General features: G+C 51.5%; 1 protein-coding gene across 1 annotated transcript; it reads right to left on the bottom strand.

Annotated features, from left to right (window-relative positions):
* Positions 1-3,092: 3,092 nt before the first annotated feature.
* On the bottom strand, positions 3,093-10,018 carry RND1 (Rho family GTPase 1). Its single transcript, XM_072798088.1, has 5 exons — positions 9,777-10,018; positions 8,919-9,006; positions 6,135-6,244; positions 5,128-5,262; positions 3,093-4,214 (listed from the first exon to the last, which is right to left on the bottom strand). Exons 1-5 carry the CDS (start codon positions 9,894-9,896, stop codon positions 3,969-3,971), a joined length of 699 nt encoding a protein of 232 aa, XP_072654189.1. The 5' UTR covers positions 9,897-10,018; the 3' UTR covers positions 3,093-3,968.
* Positions 10,019-13,210: the final 3,192 nt, after the last annotated feature.

Raw genomic sequence — 13,210 nt, 5'->3', positions numbered from 1 at the left:
CTTCTTTCCTCCTCCTAGCGCCCCCCCCCCCAACCTCCTTGTCATCCACCGAGCCTTCTCTACCCCAAATTGTATGTTTACTTGGTTTCTCTTTGATCTTATGGTTCATCATTCACCAGCCCCACCCCAGACCCCAAAAAACCCCAGACCTGGGGCAGCCCCAATGGCTCAGCGGTTTAGCGCCACTTTGCAGCCCAGGGTGTGATCCTGGAGGCCCAGGATGGAGTCCCACATGGGGCTCCCTGCATGGAGCCTGCTTCTCCCTCTGCCTGTGTCTCTGCCTCTATGTGTGTGTGTGTGTGTGTGTGTCTCATAAATAAAATCTTTTTTTTTTTTAAGATTTTACTTATTTATTCATGAGAGACAGAGATTGAGAGAGAGGCAGAGACACAGGCAGAGACAGAAGCAGACTCCATGCAGGGAGCCCCATGTGGGACTCATCCTGGGTCTCCAGGATCAGGCCCTGGGCTGAAGGCGGCGCTAAACCAATGAGCCACCAGGGCTGCCCTCATAAAGAAAATCTTAACAAACAAACAGACCCTAAACTTTGCAAGGTTTAGGTAGATACCAGGAAGTGTCTAAACGCCCTCTCCCTTGTCATCTTCCCATTGGCAGCTTTTGGGTTTCAATACCACGTGGCTGTAGGGCTGGCTTCTCTCTCTGAATGTATGTTCAGTTCTCTTCAAACAGAGCCTGAGGATAGACCAAAAATTTAATCCTGAACATCACACACAATAGCCCAAAGTAACCCCAGGAGAGATGGGCTTCTGCTCTTAGAACACTACAGCCTTCGACTTGCCCACATTTACCCTAGATAGCTCCAATTAGAATTTCTATCTCCTATACTGTTATGATTTAACTAAATGTTTTATTTTATTAGAAAGATCTGAAGGGGAAGGAGATCTGAGATCTACGAGATGTAACTCACGCAGTGAACACTAGAGGGCTCTGCACTCACAGAATGGAACTTCAACGATCAGACCAAAGGCGTACACAGGAAGAGCAGCCGCAGTGGTATTTACTGAGAATCCAAGTGCCCAACTCTGTGCTGAACACTTAACTTCTATGACTTGCTTGCTTCTTTTTTAAAAGATAATATTTATGCATTCATGAGAGACACAAAGAGAAAGAGGCAGAGACATAGGCAGAGAGAGAAGCAGGTTCCATGCAAGGAGCCCGACGTGGGACTTGATCCCAGAACTCCAGGATCACATCCTGGACTGAAGGCAGGTGCTCAGTCGCTGAGCCACCCAGGCATCCCTACTTACTTCTTTCTCTTTTTTTTTAAGATTTTATTTACTTGTTATTTACTTATTCATGAGAGAGAGAGAGAGAGAGAGAGACAGGCAGAGGGAGAAGCAGGCTCCATGCAAGGAACCCGATGTGGGACTCCATCCCAGGACTCCAGGACCATGCCCTGGGCCGAAGGCAGGCACCAAACCGCTGAGCCACCCAGGGATCCCCTACTTACTTATTTCTTAGAACACTCAAATGAGGTGGGTATTATCACCGTTTTATTGATTATGCCTTCAGTGGCAATATAGTTAAAAGGATGAAACCAGAATTCAACTCTAGGTTCATTTAAATTGGGCATCCATGCTTTCCCCCTATTTCCAGGCTACAACTCTTCTTTACAGATAAGTCCATTGAGACCCAGGAAGGTGATGAAGTTTGTTCAAGTTCACAGTGGTAGACACCCTTACTCTGTGCACAGCTTTCTCATGACACACGTAAGACGTTGTGCTTAAAGGACACTCATACGCTTTGTCCTACCCTGCGAGTTCTTTCACAAACATGCATCTTTGGAGACGGAGACAGAGGAACTACATTCTAGTAAGGACTGTAGGTAGAGTCTCCTATTCAACTTTTACAACATGGCTAGCAACATTGAGACCAGACCCAGTTGAACTATGACTCCATTACTTACTAGCAGTATGATCTTGGGCAAGTTATATAGCATCTCTGACTTCTCTATTTCTTCATTTATAAAATAGGGATAATGACATTTCTTGCCTCACAGAATAGGAGAGCAATACAAAAAAAAAAAGAAGTGCATATTCTGGAGTCTGGTTGGTGGATTTGTCTCCAGGTTCTATCACTTTCTAACTGTGTGGCCTTGGGCACATTAACTAACTTCTCTGAACCTCAGTTTCCTTGTCTGTAAAAGGAGGTAGAGTACCTCATAGGGTTATCACAGGATTAAGTAATATAGAAAGAACTCGTAAGTGCCCCCTGACCCATACATAGTAAACATATAACAAATGTTAGCTATTATAAGGTTAAATATGAGAATGTAGGGAAAGCTCTCAGCAAGGGGCTGAGCACACAGTAAGTGCTCAAAACATACAAAGTAACTTTATTTCCAGCACACTATGAAACTCGGAAAAAAGAGCTGTAAGTCACTGAAAGGAAGTGATGTTAAGGCCCCTGAGCTGCCATCAACAGGCAATGGAACTGGCAGGGGGGGAGGGGCATCAAGAAAGTGAAAGACCTTACCTCTCCTTGAAGTCAGAGGAAACCAGGACCCCAGGAACCTCCCCCCAACCTTGGCTTCAGTCTATCCCACCTTCTGCAGGGTTTAGAATCTCAGTGGCTTGGATCCTCTACCGATGATTTTGCCAAACCTTGTCTCTCTCACTCCTCTAGACTATCTAGGCAATGGTTCTCAACTAAGAGTGATTTTGCCCCTGAGGACATTTAGCAATATCTGGAGACATTTTGGTTGTGAGAATAGGGAGGGAGGTGGGAGGCTACTGTCATCTAGCAGGTGGAGGTCAAGAATGTTCCTAAACATCCTCCAATGCACAAGATAGCCCCAGCAACAAAGCATCATCTAGTGTAAAATGTCATTAGTTCCAAGGTTGAAGAACCCTGCCCTGGGGCTAACGAGCTCTTCATTGGCTTATTGGACTTGGGTAGGATTTGGGGGATGTAGTAGGTCGGGGGAAAGGGAGACCCTTGTTAGAGACGTGAGGGAACAGTGGAGGCAGCCACTCTGCATCTCTGACTTCTCCCACACAGAAAGGGCCCCAGGATAGCTTCTTCCTCATTATCAAAGACCAGACAAAGGAAATCGAGAAAGAAACTAAGAAAACAGAGCCAACTCCTTTATATGTGTTATATTTTTCATTAATAAATAGGTTTTTCTTCTTTAAACACAGAACATATAACAGATTGAAACGCTCCCCCCTCCCCCCAATTCCAAAGACAAGAGTCTATAAAACAAATGCCAGCTATACTGCCCTAAGGGCAGAAAAAGTCTGGTGACCCCCACCCAGCCCTGCCCCCTGCAGCACCACCACCCCCACACTGCAAGAGAAGGGGGTCTGGAGGCTTCTCCCTCGGACCCTGGGGACTTAGGTGAGAAGCATATGGATGTATGATGTCACCTCTCCATGAGGCATGGGCTATGCGAAGATGAGGTTTCCTTCTCATGGGCTCTGACCAGCTCCTGCCCTTCTGATTTCAGTTATGAAGCACCTGGGCTCTGCTCCCAAGGGAGCTGCCTCTTGGCTTCCCCACTCCACTGCTCTGCGGCTTCCTCAGAAGGGAAGGGAAGGGCTCGGGGACCCCTCCCATCCCCTGGCCCACATGGAAGCGCTGTGTGGAAGAGGCATGATGCTGAAGGTGAGGCTCCCGTAGGCCCCCAAGCCCATGAGGCCAGCATGCCCCCCACACCCCCACACCTTTCCTTCCTCTGGAGCGGGGGCAGGGGGGGAGACACTGGGGCAGCCGCCCTCACCACAACCTAGTGCCTGGCTTGGGGTGTGATGGTTCTTTCTCAGTGTCAGGTCCTCAAGCCGGGCCTGGCTCTTTCCTCGTCCCATTCCTGTCTCCTTCCAAGCCCTCACCATGGCCATCTGAAAAACACATGTCCAGTGTCCTAAATTGTCCCATCCTCCCTCTCCCTGTGCCTCTGCAACCCAAGGGAGGAAGTGGGAGGTTGCCTCCCTTCTCTAACCCCCACTTCACATAATGGAACAGCTTTTGGCCTTTTCCTTCTTGAAGGTAGAAGAGATGAGTTCGGAGCGACTGGGGAGGTGAAGCAATCTCTTGGAGAGGCTTCGGACAGGACTCTTTGGGGGCACTGGGCTGGGCTTGTTCAGACACACCATCGATGCCGTCCGGAAGATGCTGTGGATACTCTTTTCTGAGGTGAAAGCCGAGCCTTCCAGGTAGATTTCTGCACCCAGCTGCTTGGCTATGGCACAGCCCTGCAGAGGGAGTGAAGTCATCAATGTGGTTGTCCCTGGTGGCTCTGAGACACTGCCTTCTATGCCCAGTGGCACTCCCCAGGGCTACTCCAGATGGGACCCGTGGCCCAGTCTCCCACCACCCCCTCTGCTGACAATTTGCTGAAGGTGAAGCCCACATGCACCTTAGTATCACCTGTAGCACTTTTAAAACAATACTGATGCCAGACCAAGTAAATCAGCCTTTCTGTGGGGAGGCATTCATATTTTTAAGAGCTACTCGGATGCTTCTAACATGAACCACTGGCTTAAAAGAAATGACCCATACGGGAATGCCTGGGGGGCTCAGTGGTTGAGCATCTGCCTTCGGCTCAGAGCATGATCCTGGAGTTCCGGGATCGAGTCCCACATCGGGCTCCCTGCATGGAGCCTGCTTCTCTCTCTGCCTGTGTCCCTGCCTCTCTCTCTCTGTATCTCTCATGAATAAATAAATAAAATCTTAAAAAAAAAAAAAAGAAATCCATACGTTCCCATGTGCAAAAGAGATTATCCCAGAATTTCATTAAAAACACAATTTCTGTATTTTTCTCCCAAGTGACTCTCTAGGTATGGAGTCAGGAATTCTAACAAGTACCTCTAGTGATTCTAATGCCAGTGGTCAACAAAAAACAATCTGAGAAATCCTGGTGCACACAGGAATGGCTCACCTGCCAACCTACAGTATAAACTGGGTAAACAGTTGCCTCCCGCCCCTATCGAGATGCCTGGTTTGCTGACTAGAGATAGCCCCCCAGAATACCAATTCTCCCTTGCCATAGTGAGAGTTTGAGCAAGGGCCACATGTCCAGTCCTTTGTCTATACCATTCCCCACCCTACCCTTAATACACATATGTGTGTCTACACACACACACACACACACACACACACACACACCTGCTCATAGGAGATAGGTGCCTGTTTCTGGTGGGACAGCTCCATTAGCGTGCTCAGGTCTGTCCGCAGGTCTGTCTTACAGCCAATAAGCAAAACACGTGTGCTAGGACAATAATCTAGGATTTCTGTCCTCCACTGAAGAGCCATGTAAAAGGGAAGGAAGAAGGAAGAAGAGTCAGTGGCTAACAGGTACCTGGAGAAGCCCAGCTGGCAACATCATACACGCCATCCAGCTTATCACCAGCCCAGCCCTCCCTGAGTCACATGGCGTCACCGACGCATGAATTACATCATCTTCCTGCCCATGAGGCCTTTGGGGCCACAGGAGTACTGACCTGAGAGCCTGTCCCCTTATTCAACAGCCCAGTTGACCAAAGGAAGCCCAGGAGCAAAATCTCCTCCCCTCTCTCTGCCAAGCATGTGGGACGTGGATCTGCCCCCTCCACCCAGTGAAAAAGCTTCCAGGAAGCCAGGAGGAATAGGGAGGAAGCCAACCAGTCTCTTCCCAAGAAAAGGAGATAATCCCAAAGTCTTCTAGGAAACTACTTCCACAAGGTATTCTGAGACTCTTCTGTACGGGCAGACTTTGCCACCCAAACCAGGCATTTCCTCTCAGCATTTCTGCAAGGGTCTGCCTGGCTTGCCCAGTCCTGATGGGCCTGGGATCAAGTTCCAGAGAAGCTGCCTTCACAAGACCCCATCTCCAACCTTCAAACTCTGTCACTGAAAGGTTCTCCCTCTCGATCCTTCACTTCCTGAGTCTTCAATACCACCCTTCCTTGCTGGGCCTCTGGCAGAGCAGGATAGGGAGAGGGCAGGAGGCATGGGGGGCACGATCTGGGTTCTCATCCCAGAGCTGTAGCTAACAGTATGGTCTCAGGCAAATCTCTTCCTTCCCTGGCCTCAGTTTCCTCATGTTACAGATGAGGGGATTAGGCAACAAGGCCCCCGAGATTCCTTTTTTGTTCTCAAGCTGAGCTAGAGATGGCACAGTTATCCACACTGACCTTCTTGAGTGCACTATCCACGGTCTCCGGTCGGCTGATATCAAAGCATAGCAATACTGCATCTGAGTCGCTGTAGCAGAGTGGACGGACATTGTCATAGTAGGGAGATCCTGGTATGTGGGAGAAAGAGCTGATGGTGAGTCATGGCATTTGCCCTTCGCTATGGGCCTAAGCCCACAGAGCCCTGGGAATACCACTCTCGGTCCTTAGGTGAGTTGGCCGCACCCATCTCCCAGGGGAACATGCTGCAGCCTAGAAGCTTGGGACCTGACCACCTGCCAGAAAGCAGAACAAAAATACCATCTTCCTTAGTCCTGAAAAAGGGAAAGGGGAAATAAAAGGCGGGGGAGGGGGGAGTAGAATATCATTTGGCCCTGTCTGGGTCTCCTACGGTGCACTTAATTTAAGGTCTACCAGTTTTCTGAGTCCCAGAGGAGGAAGCTCCCACCCCTGCAGAGAGACCAGGGCTTGTTTCAGGTCTCTTTTCTAGAGTCTGCCTGCTGCCCAACCTCTGTTCCCTGCTTCTGCTCCAGGGTCTCTCCAAGAAGAAACAAACCTGCCTGTTACATAACTGGCTGCCCTGCTTCTTTGCCATGGGGTCAGAACTCTAGGAGGCTGGCGGAGGGGAGGAGGAACATCATGGATCCAGTGCCTTACTCTTTCTCCCCACAAAAAGCTGCAGCCCCTATCCCCCAAGATCTCAGGGAGGCAGTTTCAAAGAGAGCAGCACCAATAGCTAGGGATTTGGAGGCTCGGGCAAGGGTCCTTCCGCTAGGAGGGCAGCAGGCAATGCAGACCCAGGTGGTCCAGTATGGGAGAATGCTAGGGGTTCAGCCTCCCCCCCTCCACCCTGGGGAAGGAACAGTAGCAGATTTGGAACCCAGACAATCCGTGCTCAGAATAGCAAGCAGCCCCTCTCCCTGCACCGCAATCGCCATGGAAACTGGGGGGAATCCAAGATGGGGTGGGGGGTTGGTTGTAAAAAAAAAAAAAGAGTAAAGAGGAGTTGTGATAACTGTCTGCCCCTTAGGCAATCCACCCCCATCCCCTCTCTGAGGTGGGGTCTTAGCAAGGCAGCACTGAGCACTGAGGGAAGGGAGCACTGCAGTACTGAGGAAGGGGGAGGGGAGGGGAGGGGAGGAGAAGGGAGGAGAGGAGACGGGAGGGGAGAGGTGGGGAGGGCAAGAGGCCTCCATTCTGGCTTCAGGCGATCCCCCTCCCCTAAGACCAGCAAGTGAATAATGGGAACAGGTTCAACCCTGGCCCCAGTGTCGGGAAGCCCCATCCCACACACCCCTACCACTCCTTCCTTCTTTGTGGGCACCTAATTTGAAAGGAGTTTGAGGATGACTGGTAACCTGCATCCTTTCTGAAATTGGGGGGGTGGGGATGTGATGCAGGGAACAGACACCACTTTGCTGACTTTCCATTATCTGGAAGGGGATTCTAGGGCTGCAGTCTGATGCGGGGGTGGCTGGGGGGCACTTTGGGGCAGTGGTAGTAAAAAGAGATGAGCTGCAGTAAGATTCTGGGAAGACTGAGAGGTGGGCAGGGTGAGGGCAGACAAAATCCCATACATCATGCAGCCAAGCTGCATTCCAGTCGGATCCAGCCAGCATAGCACAGTCCAGGATAGCCAGAACCCTGCCTCCAAGCCCTGGAACTGCAACAGAGGAAGGCGCACCAGGTGGAGGAATTTTTGTTTTGCTTTGTTTGGGGGAGGGGGGAAAGCAAGGGGAAGTCTTATTTTCTGTTTACCCCTTACCCCTAATCTTTTCAGACCTCAAAAATTAGATCACGGGAGCAACAGCTCTTGGAGGAATAGGATGGCATATTTATTATATGTAACAGGAAGCCCCTAGTGATTTACACAGTTCCTCTTTAAACTCAGCCTGAATATTGCATTTTTGGAGGGTGGATTTTCTTTTCTTTCTGTTATGCCTGGATCCTAGTCCTTAATTATGACTCTGAGCCCAGTCTACTAAAAAAGAACTAGGGTAAAAGAGATCATGGGAAGGGATCAGAATCAAAGCAAAGGACAGCCTTGCACTGAGGGTTTAGGATTGAGAGGGAAAATATTGCTTTCTACATTCCAGAAAGACCATGCATCTCCTACCTCAGCCCGGTATGGTGGGGTGGGGTGGGGGTGGGGGTGACTGTCACCACCACCACCTCCCCCGCCACTATCTACAATGAGACTGTGCCCCATATTAAAGCCATCTCCCCCACCCTCCAAAACATCGATGATGCATCGCTTCATCCCTGAGCCGCAGCGGTATGACAAGTGGAACGGAGCTGCGGCAGGCGGACAGCAGTGACCCAAGATGGAATGCAGGAGAGAAAACTGAGGCAGGAGCAGTATTTCCCCAAAGCAGGCTTGTCTCGGGGCCTTAACCACAACTGCCTCCAGCAGCACCGACTCCTGCCTCTTAATTTAGCTTTGCTCTGGGGCAGTAAAGGCGGGGTGGGTGGGGTGGGGGGGATACAGAGGCAGGGAGTGGAAACAGAGAAGCCCGTCCCCCAGTTGTATTCATGGGTCCATACACCTCACCACCCCAGCCCTCTGAAAGAAGGGGCCAGAGCCAGAGAAGTGGCTTCTTGGGGCTCATCTGCTCTGCACCCCCGGACCTGCCAACCAAGGAATCTTCAGGTCCCCTTCTGTCGGTTACCTGGCCAGCACCATACACGCTGCTCCCCATCAAAGAGGGAAACAATCTCTTAAAGACAGCAGCTGGAGCAGATCAGTGGGGGCGGGAAGGGGGCATCTGGGGCCAGGAGCCTTACCTGAGGTGTCCCAGAGACTGAGCTCCACCCTTTGTTCCTCTGTCTCCAAGCAGGCAGTGTAATTCTCAAACACGGTGGGCACATACGTCTGTGAAGAGAGAGGGGCTAGTCACTCTCTGAGCAAACCTACTCCCCTAACCCTCTGGTTAGTGCCGGCTGCACCAGGAGCCACCCACCCTAGTGAGGCCCCGAAGTGCAAGGAGCTAAGGGGCAGGGAAGGGGGGTGATACCTGGGGGCGGGAGGGGCCACATGGGAAGGAGGGGAGAGGAGAGGCATAGACACTTTGCTCCAAGGCAAAAAGAAATCTGAGCGACTTCCAGCCAGGGTGCGGGGGGCAAGCCCCCCAGCCCCCAGATCCCTAGGTGGGTGGTCAGGGAGGCAAACACACAGATTTCTGTCGTCCCCAGACTCCCCCCAGTTTTAGAGCCACAAGCCAATTCTAGCTCCGCACGTCCTCCCGCCGCCCGGCCCCGCAGGGCAGAAGCCCGCCTGCAGAACCTCTGAGGATGCGATGAGGAGACCGGCAGGTATTACGTCAAGAAGACACCCCAGACTCTCAAGTGCCTCCAGGTCCCTCTCCCGGGGGGGGGGGGGGCATGTGATCGGGGCCTACGGGTGAAGAGGTGACGAGGAGCCGAGGAGCCGGCGGGGCGGCACAAGTGGAACAGGTCTCAGGGGAGGCGGAGGCAGGGCGGTCCCGCAGCGGGCGGCGGGGGGCGGGGCGGCTGGGGGGCGGCGGGCCGGGGGTCGGGGTCGCGCCCCTGGGCGGGTGGGGGTCTGGCCCCGGGGAGGACGCAGGCGGCCGGCCGGCGGGGGCCGGGGGCCGGGGGCCGGGGGCCGGAGGGCGGGCGGCTCACCTCGGGGTAGCAGTCCTTCGCTAACACCTGCAACATCGCCGTCTTCCCGCACTGCACATCCCCCACCAGGACGAGCTTACATCTGGCCACGACTGGCTGCGGGGCCCGTCTCTCCTTCATGGCTGTCGCCTCCGCACGACTCGCACTCGGGTTCAGGGACGAGAGGGCTGCGCCAGGCGCGTCTCGGCGCGGAGAGCCAGCCGGCCGCCTCGCCTCCCTCCAAATGAAAACGGGGCCGGCACGGCCGCCTTATATAGCCCCGGCTGAGCCAATCACAAGAGGAGGCGGGCTCTGCTGCGGCCAATCCCCGAGGTGGGATCCCCTCCAGCAGCCAATGGGAGGAGAATCTGAGTCAGTGCCCTCGTCCTCCCTTCCCTTTCTCTTAAAGCCGCACCGTTGCTTCCTCTGCAAGGGGATTCCCACGCTGTTTGCATTTGTATGAGGAAGGGGGGAGGGGACGTGAAGCAAAATTAATGGTCTCGAGTGTCCATCAATTAGTGTCAAAAGCAAACTGGCCACGAAGGCAGAAAATGAGGTCAAGCTGGCGTTGTCCCAAGAGAAAAGCAGGCCCTGCCTCAACCATAGACAGGTGGCACCCGGGGTGGGATGGCAGGGTGGCCCCCTAGATCTCTGACCCCTTTGTTCCATCTAATCTTCATCCAAACCACTCTGGCTTCCTCTCCCAGAGACTCCTGAGGTACCCCCTTATCAGTCCCTGATGTGCCTCTTTTAACACCCAAGTCTGGAATCACCTTCACCTAGATAGATAGATTGATGATAGATAGATAGATAGATAGATAGATAGATAGATAGATAGATAGATAGATAGAGTCTTCTTGCATCATCTGGAAAAAACCCACAGAGTTCCTGACCCAGAGATGGGCAGAGAGAAAGGAACGAGTGAGTTGGCAACTGGGGTTGAGAGAAAAAGGAGAACAGAGCAAACAAAGTCCCTGTCTGTTTGGCCAGATAACTTCTCACCCCATGCCTGGCAGGAGCTGCTTAAGGGTGTTTGTTCTGCTGCCTGGGTTCAGCTTCCTGGGTGAATCAGGCACAGGTCCAGCTCCAGGCCGATACCTACTAATACCAACACACTCTGTGTGTCACCTGGTTAAAGTCCAGACTGGAAGACTGGGCCTGGGACTTTTGGGACTAGCAGGCTGGAGGGCAACCCAAGGTTGAGAGGAGCTACGTAACTGCCTCCCAGCCCTGTCCCTCAGAGCCCTTGCATGTTAAGGAGCCTCTCCAGTAGACAGAGCCATGGGATATACACAGCTTGAATAGCCCACTGATTGTTCAGAAATGAAGACAGTCTAAATCAGGCTTCCTGGGGATCAGGGATTGGAGTAAAGCTGATTTGGGGCATGAGAGCACCCCAGAGTTTATCTTTAGGTCTCTTCTCCTTGTCAAACTCCACACGTCTGGAGCATGCCCTGGGTCTTCTCCCATCCGAGCTTTACCTTCATTGCTGCCCCAGCCAGGGATATTTCCCTTGATATAAAGGATGTTTAAAAACCTTTCCCAGGGGATGCCTGGGTGGTTCAATGGGTTGGGCGTCTGCCTTCAGCTCAGGTCATGATCTCGGAATTCTGGGATTGAGCCCCACATCAGGCTCCCTGCTCAGTGGGGAGCCTGCTCCTCCTTCTTCCACTGCAGTTCCCCCTGCCTGTGCTCTAAACAAACTAATTAATTAATTAATATTAATTAAAAAACCTTTCCCAGACCCAAAGGGACAGGCCTCTAAGAATGAGATTCCCAATGCTCACTATAGACAGGACAATGGAAGGTATTTTGAGATTATCGCCCAGCCCATGTGCTTCTGGTCAAATCCTGTGGCCTCCAAGTCCAAGTTACTTGGCTGAGGGCTCTGGGACTAAGTGCACGGTCCTCTACCCATCTCCTGAGGTGCCCCTTTCAGGGATCAAGGATCACCTAAGCGAACCTCCAGAGTAGTTAAGAGTTATCCAGGTGCTATCATAGACTCTACTCCCAGGCTCTCTGGAACTTTTTTTCCCACTTCATCCCTGAGGCCTCATGCTCAGCCTTCAGATGATATTCTCTCTGTAGAGTTTGTCCTCTTCTTGTCCTTTGTCAGCAGGCTGACAGCCTCTCCAAACTGTCCATACGCATGGTTTGGGAGAGTTCCAGGAACAGCTGTATGATCATAGACTGCCTCAACCTGGAGTCCTTTCCCTCAGCCTGACCTTTTCCTCCTCTTCTTCACCTTCAGTCTTATCTGGACTCCGTTCTGGAGGGCTCCGTGGGGTTCCTATACATCCTTTTAACCTTTAACTTGGTTCCCTCCAATGGCAGCCCCAAAGGCTTTAGCCCTCTCTCTCTCCCATGTTCCCACCAGCCTCCCCCCCATAAACTCTCTCCACCAGCCACCCCAAAGAAACTGGTCCTGCTATTCCAACAGCTTCCTTTGGCTTCTAACAAGATTGCTATTCTTGAGCTCCTCTGAGATAGAAGTTCTGGGAGCAGGTGCTAACACTGGCTCTTCTTCCCTGGGTGGCTGCATCTCAGGACAGGGCAGCAGAAACCCTAGCTGGGAGACAAAGCAGCCCCCATCATGGCTGATGCTCAAGATGTGCCCAAAGAGATTTTATGGGTCATGTGATTAGGAGTTGTGGTGGAGAAAGTGATGTGTGTGAGTGTTAGGTCAGAAGGCAGCGTGGCAACCTGAACAGAGGATGGAGCCAAAGTTCAGCAGGTGTGGATGTTGGACCCTGCTCTGCCCTTAACAAGCTGCTAGGACCATTTGTATAAGTCACTTCCCTCTCCTGGATCATTCCTTGAATGCAATGTGAGGAGTCTGGACTAGAGGAGGGGTTCTTAGCCTTTATCTTTCTTTCTTTCTTTCTTTCTTTCTTTCTTTCTTTCTTTCTTTCTTTCTTTCTTTCTGTCAGATTCCCTGCACTAAGTTTGTTTAAACCTCTTCCAAGGGTCTGTATTTAAAAATCCATAGACAGAATAATAAACTTACAAGGCAGCTCTTTCTTATCCGGGCCAGAAAAGTTTAAGACAAGCTTATATTTGAAAACTTTATCTTAAGGTGGAAGAAGCCAGGCACAAAGGACCGCATATTGTCTGATTCCATTTGTGTGAAATGTTCCGAATGGATGGACTGAAGAATCAGAAAGTAGGTAAGTGGCTGCCTGGGGCTGTCAGGACCGGGGGAATGGGGAGTGATCGCCAATGGATTCCAGGTTTCTTTGAGAGGTGATGAAAATCTTCTAAATCTGATCAGGTGACGGTTGTACAATTCTGTGAATATACTAAAACCCACTGAATTGTATAGTTTAACTTGGCGAATTATATGGCATGTGAATCATATCTCGATAAATCTGTTACTTTAAAAAATAAAGTGGGACTCCTGGGTGGCTCAATGATTGAGCATCTGCCTTTGACTCAGGGCGGGATCCCCAGGTTCT

This window comes from Canis lupus, chromosome 25, assembly GCF_048164855.1.
Source record: "Canis lupus baileyi chromosome 25, mCanLup2.hap1, whole genome shotgun sequence".
Classification (NCBI taxonomy): domain Eukaryota; kingdom Metazoa; phylum Chordata; class Mammalia; order Carnivora; family Canidae; genus Canis; species Canis lupus.
Note: the sequence above shows the minus strand (reverse complement) of the source record. Positions and strands in the feature narration are given on the sequence as shown.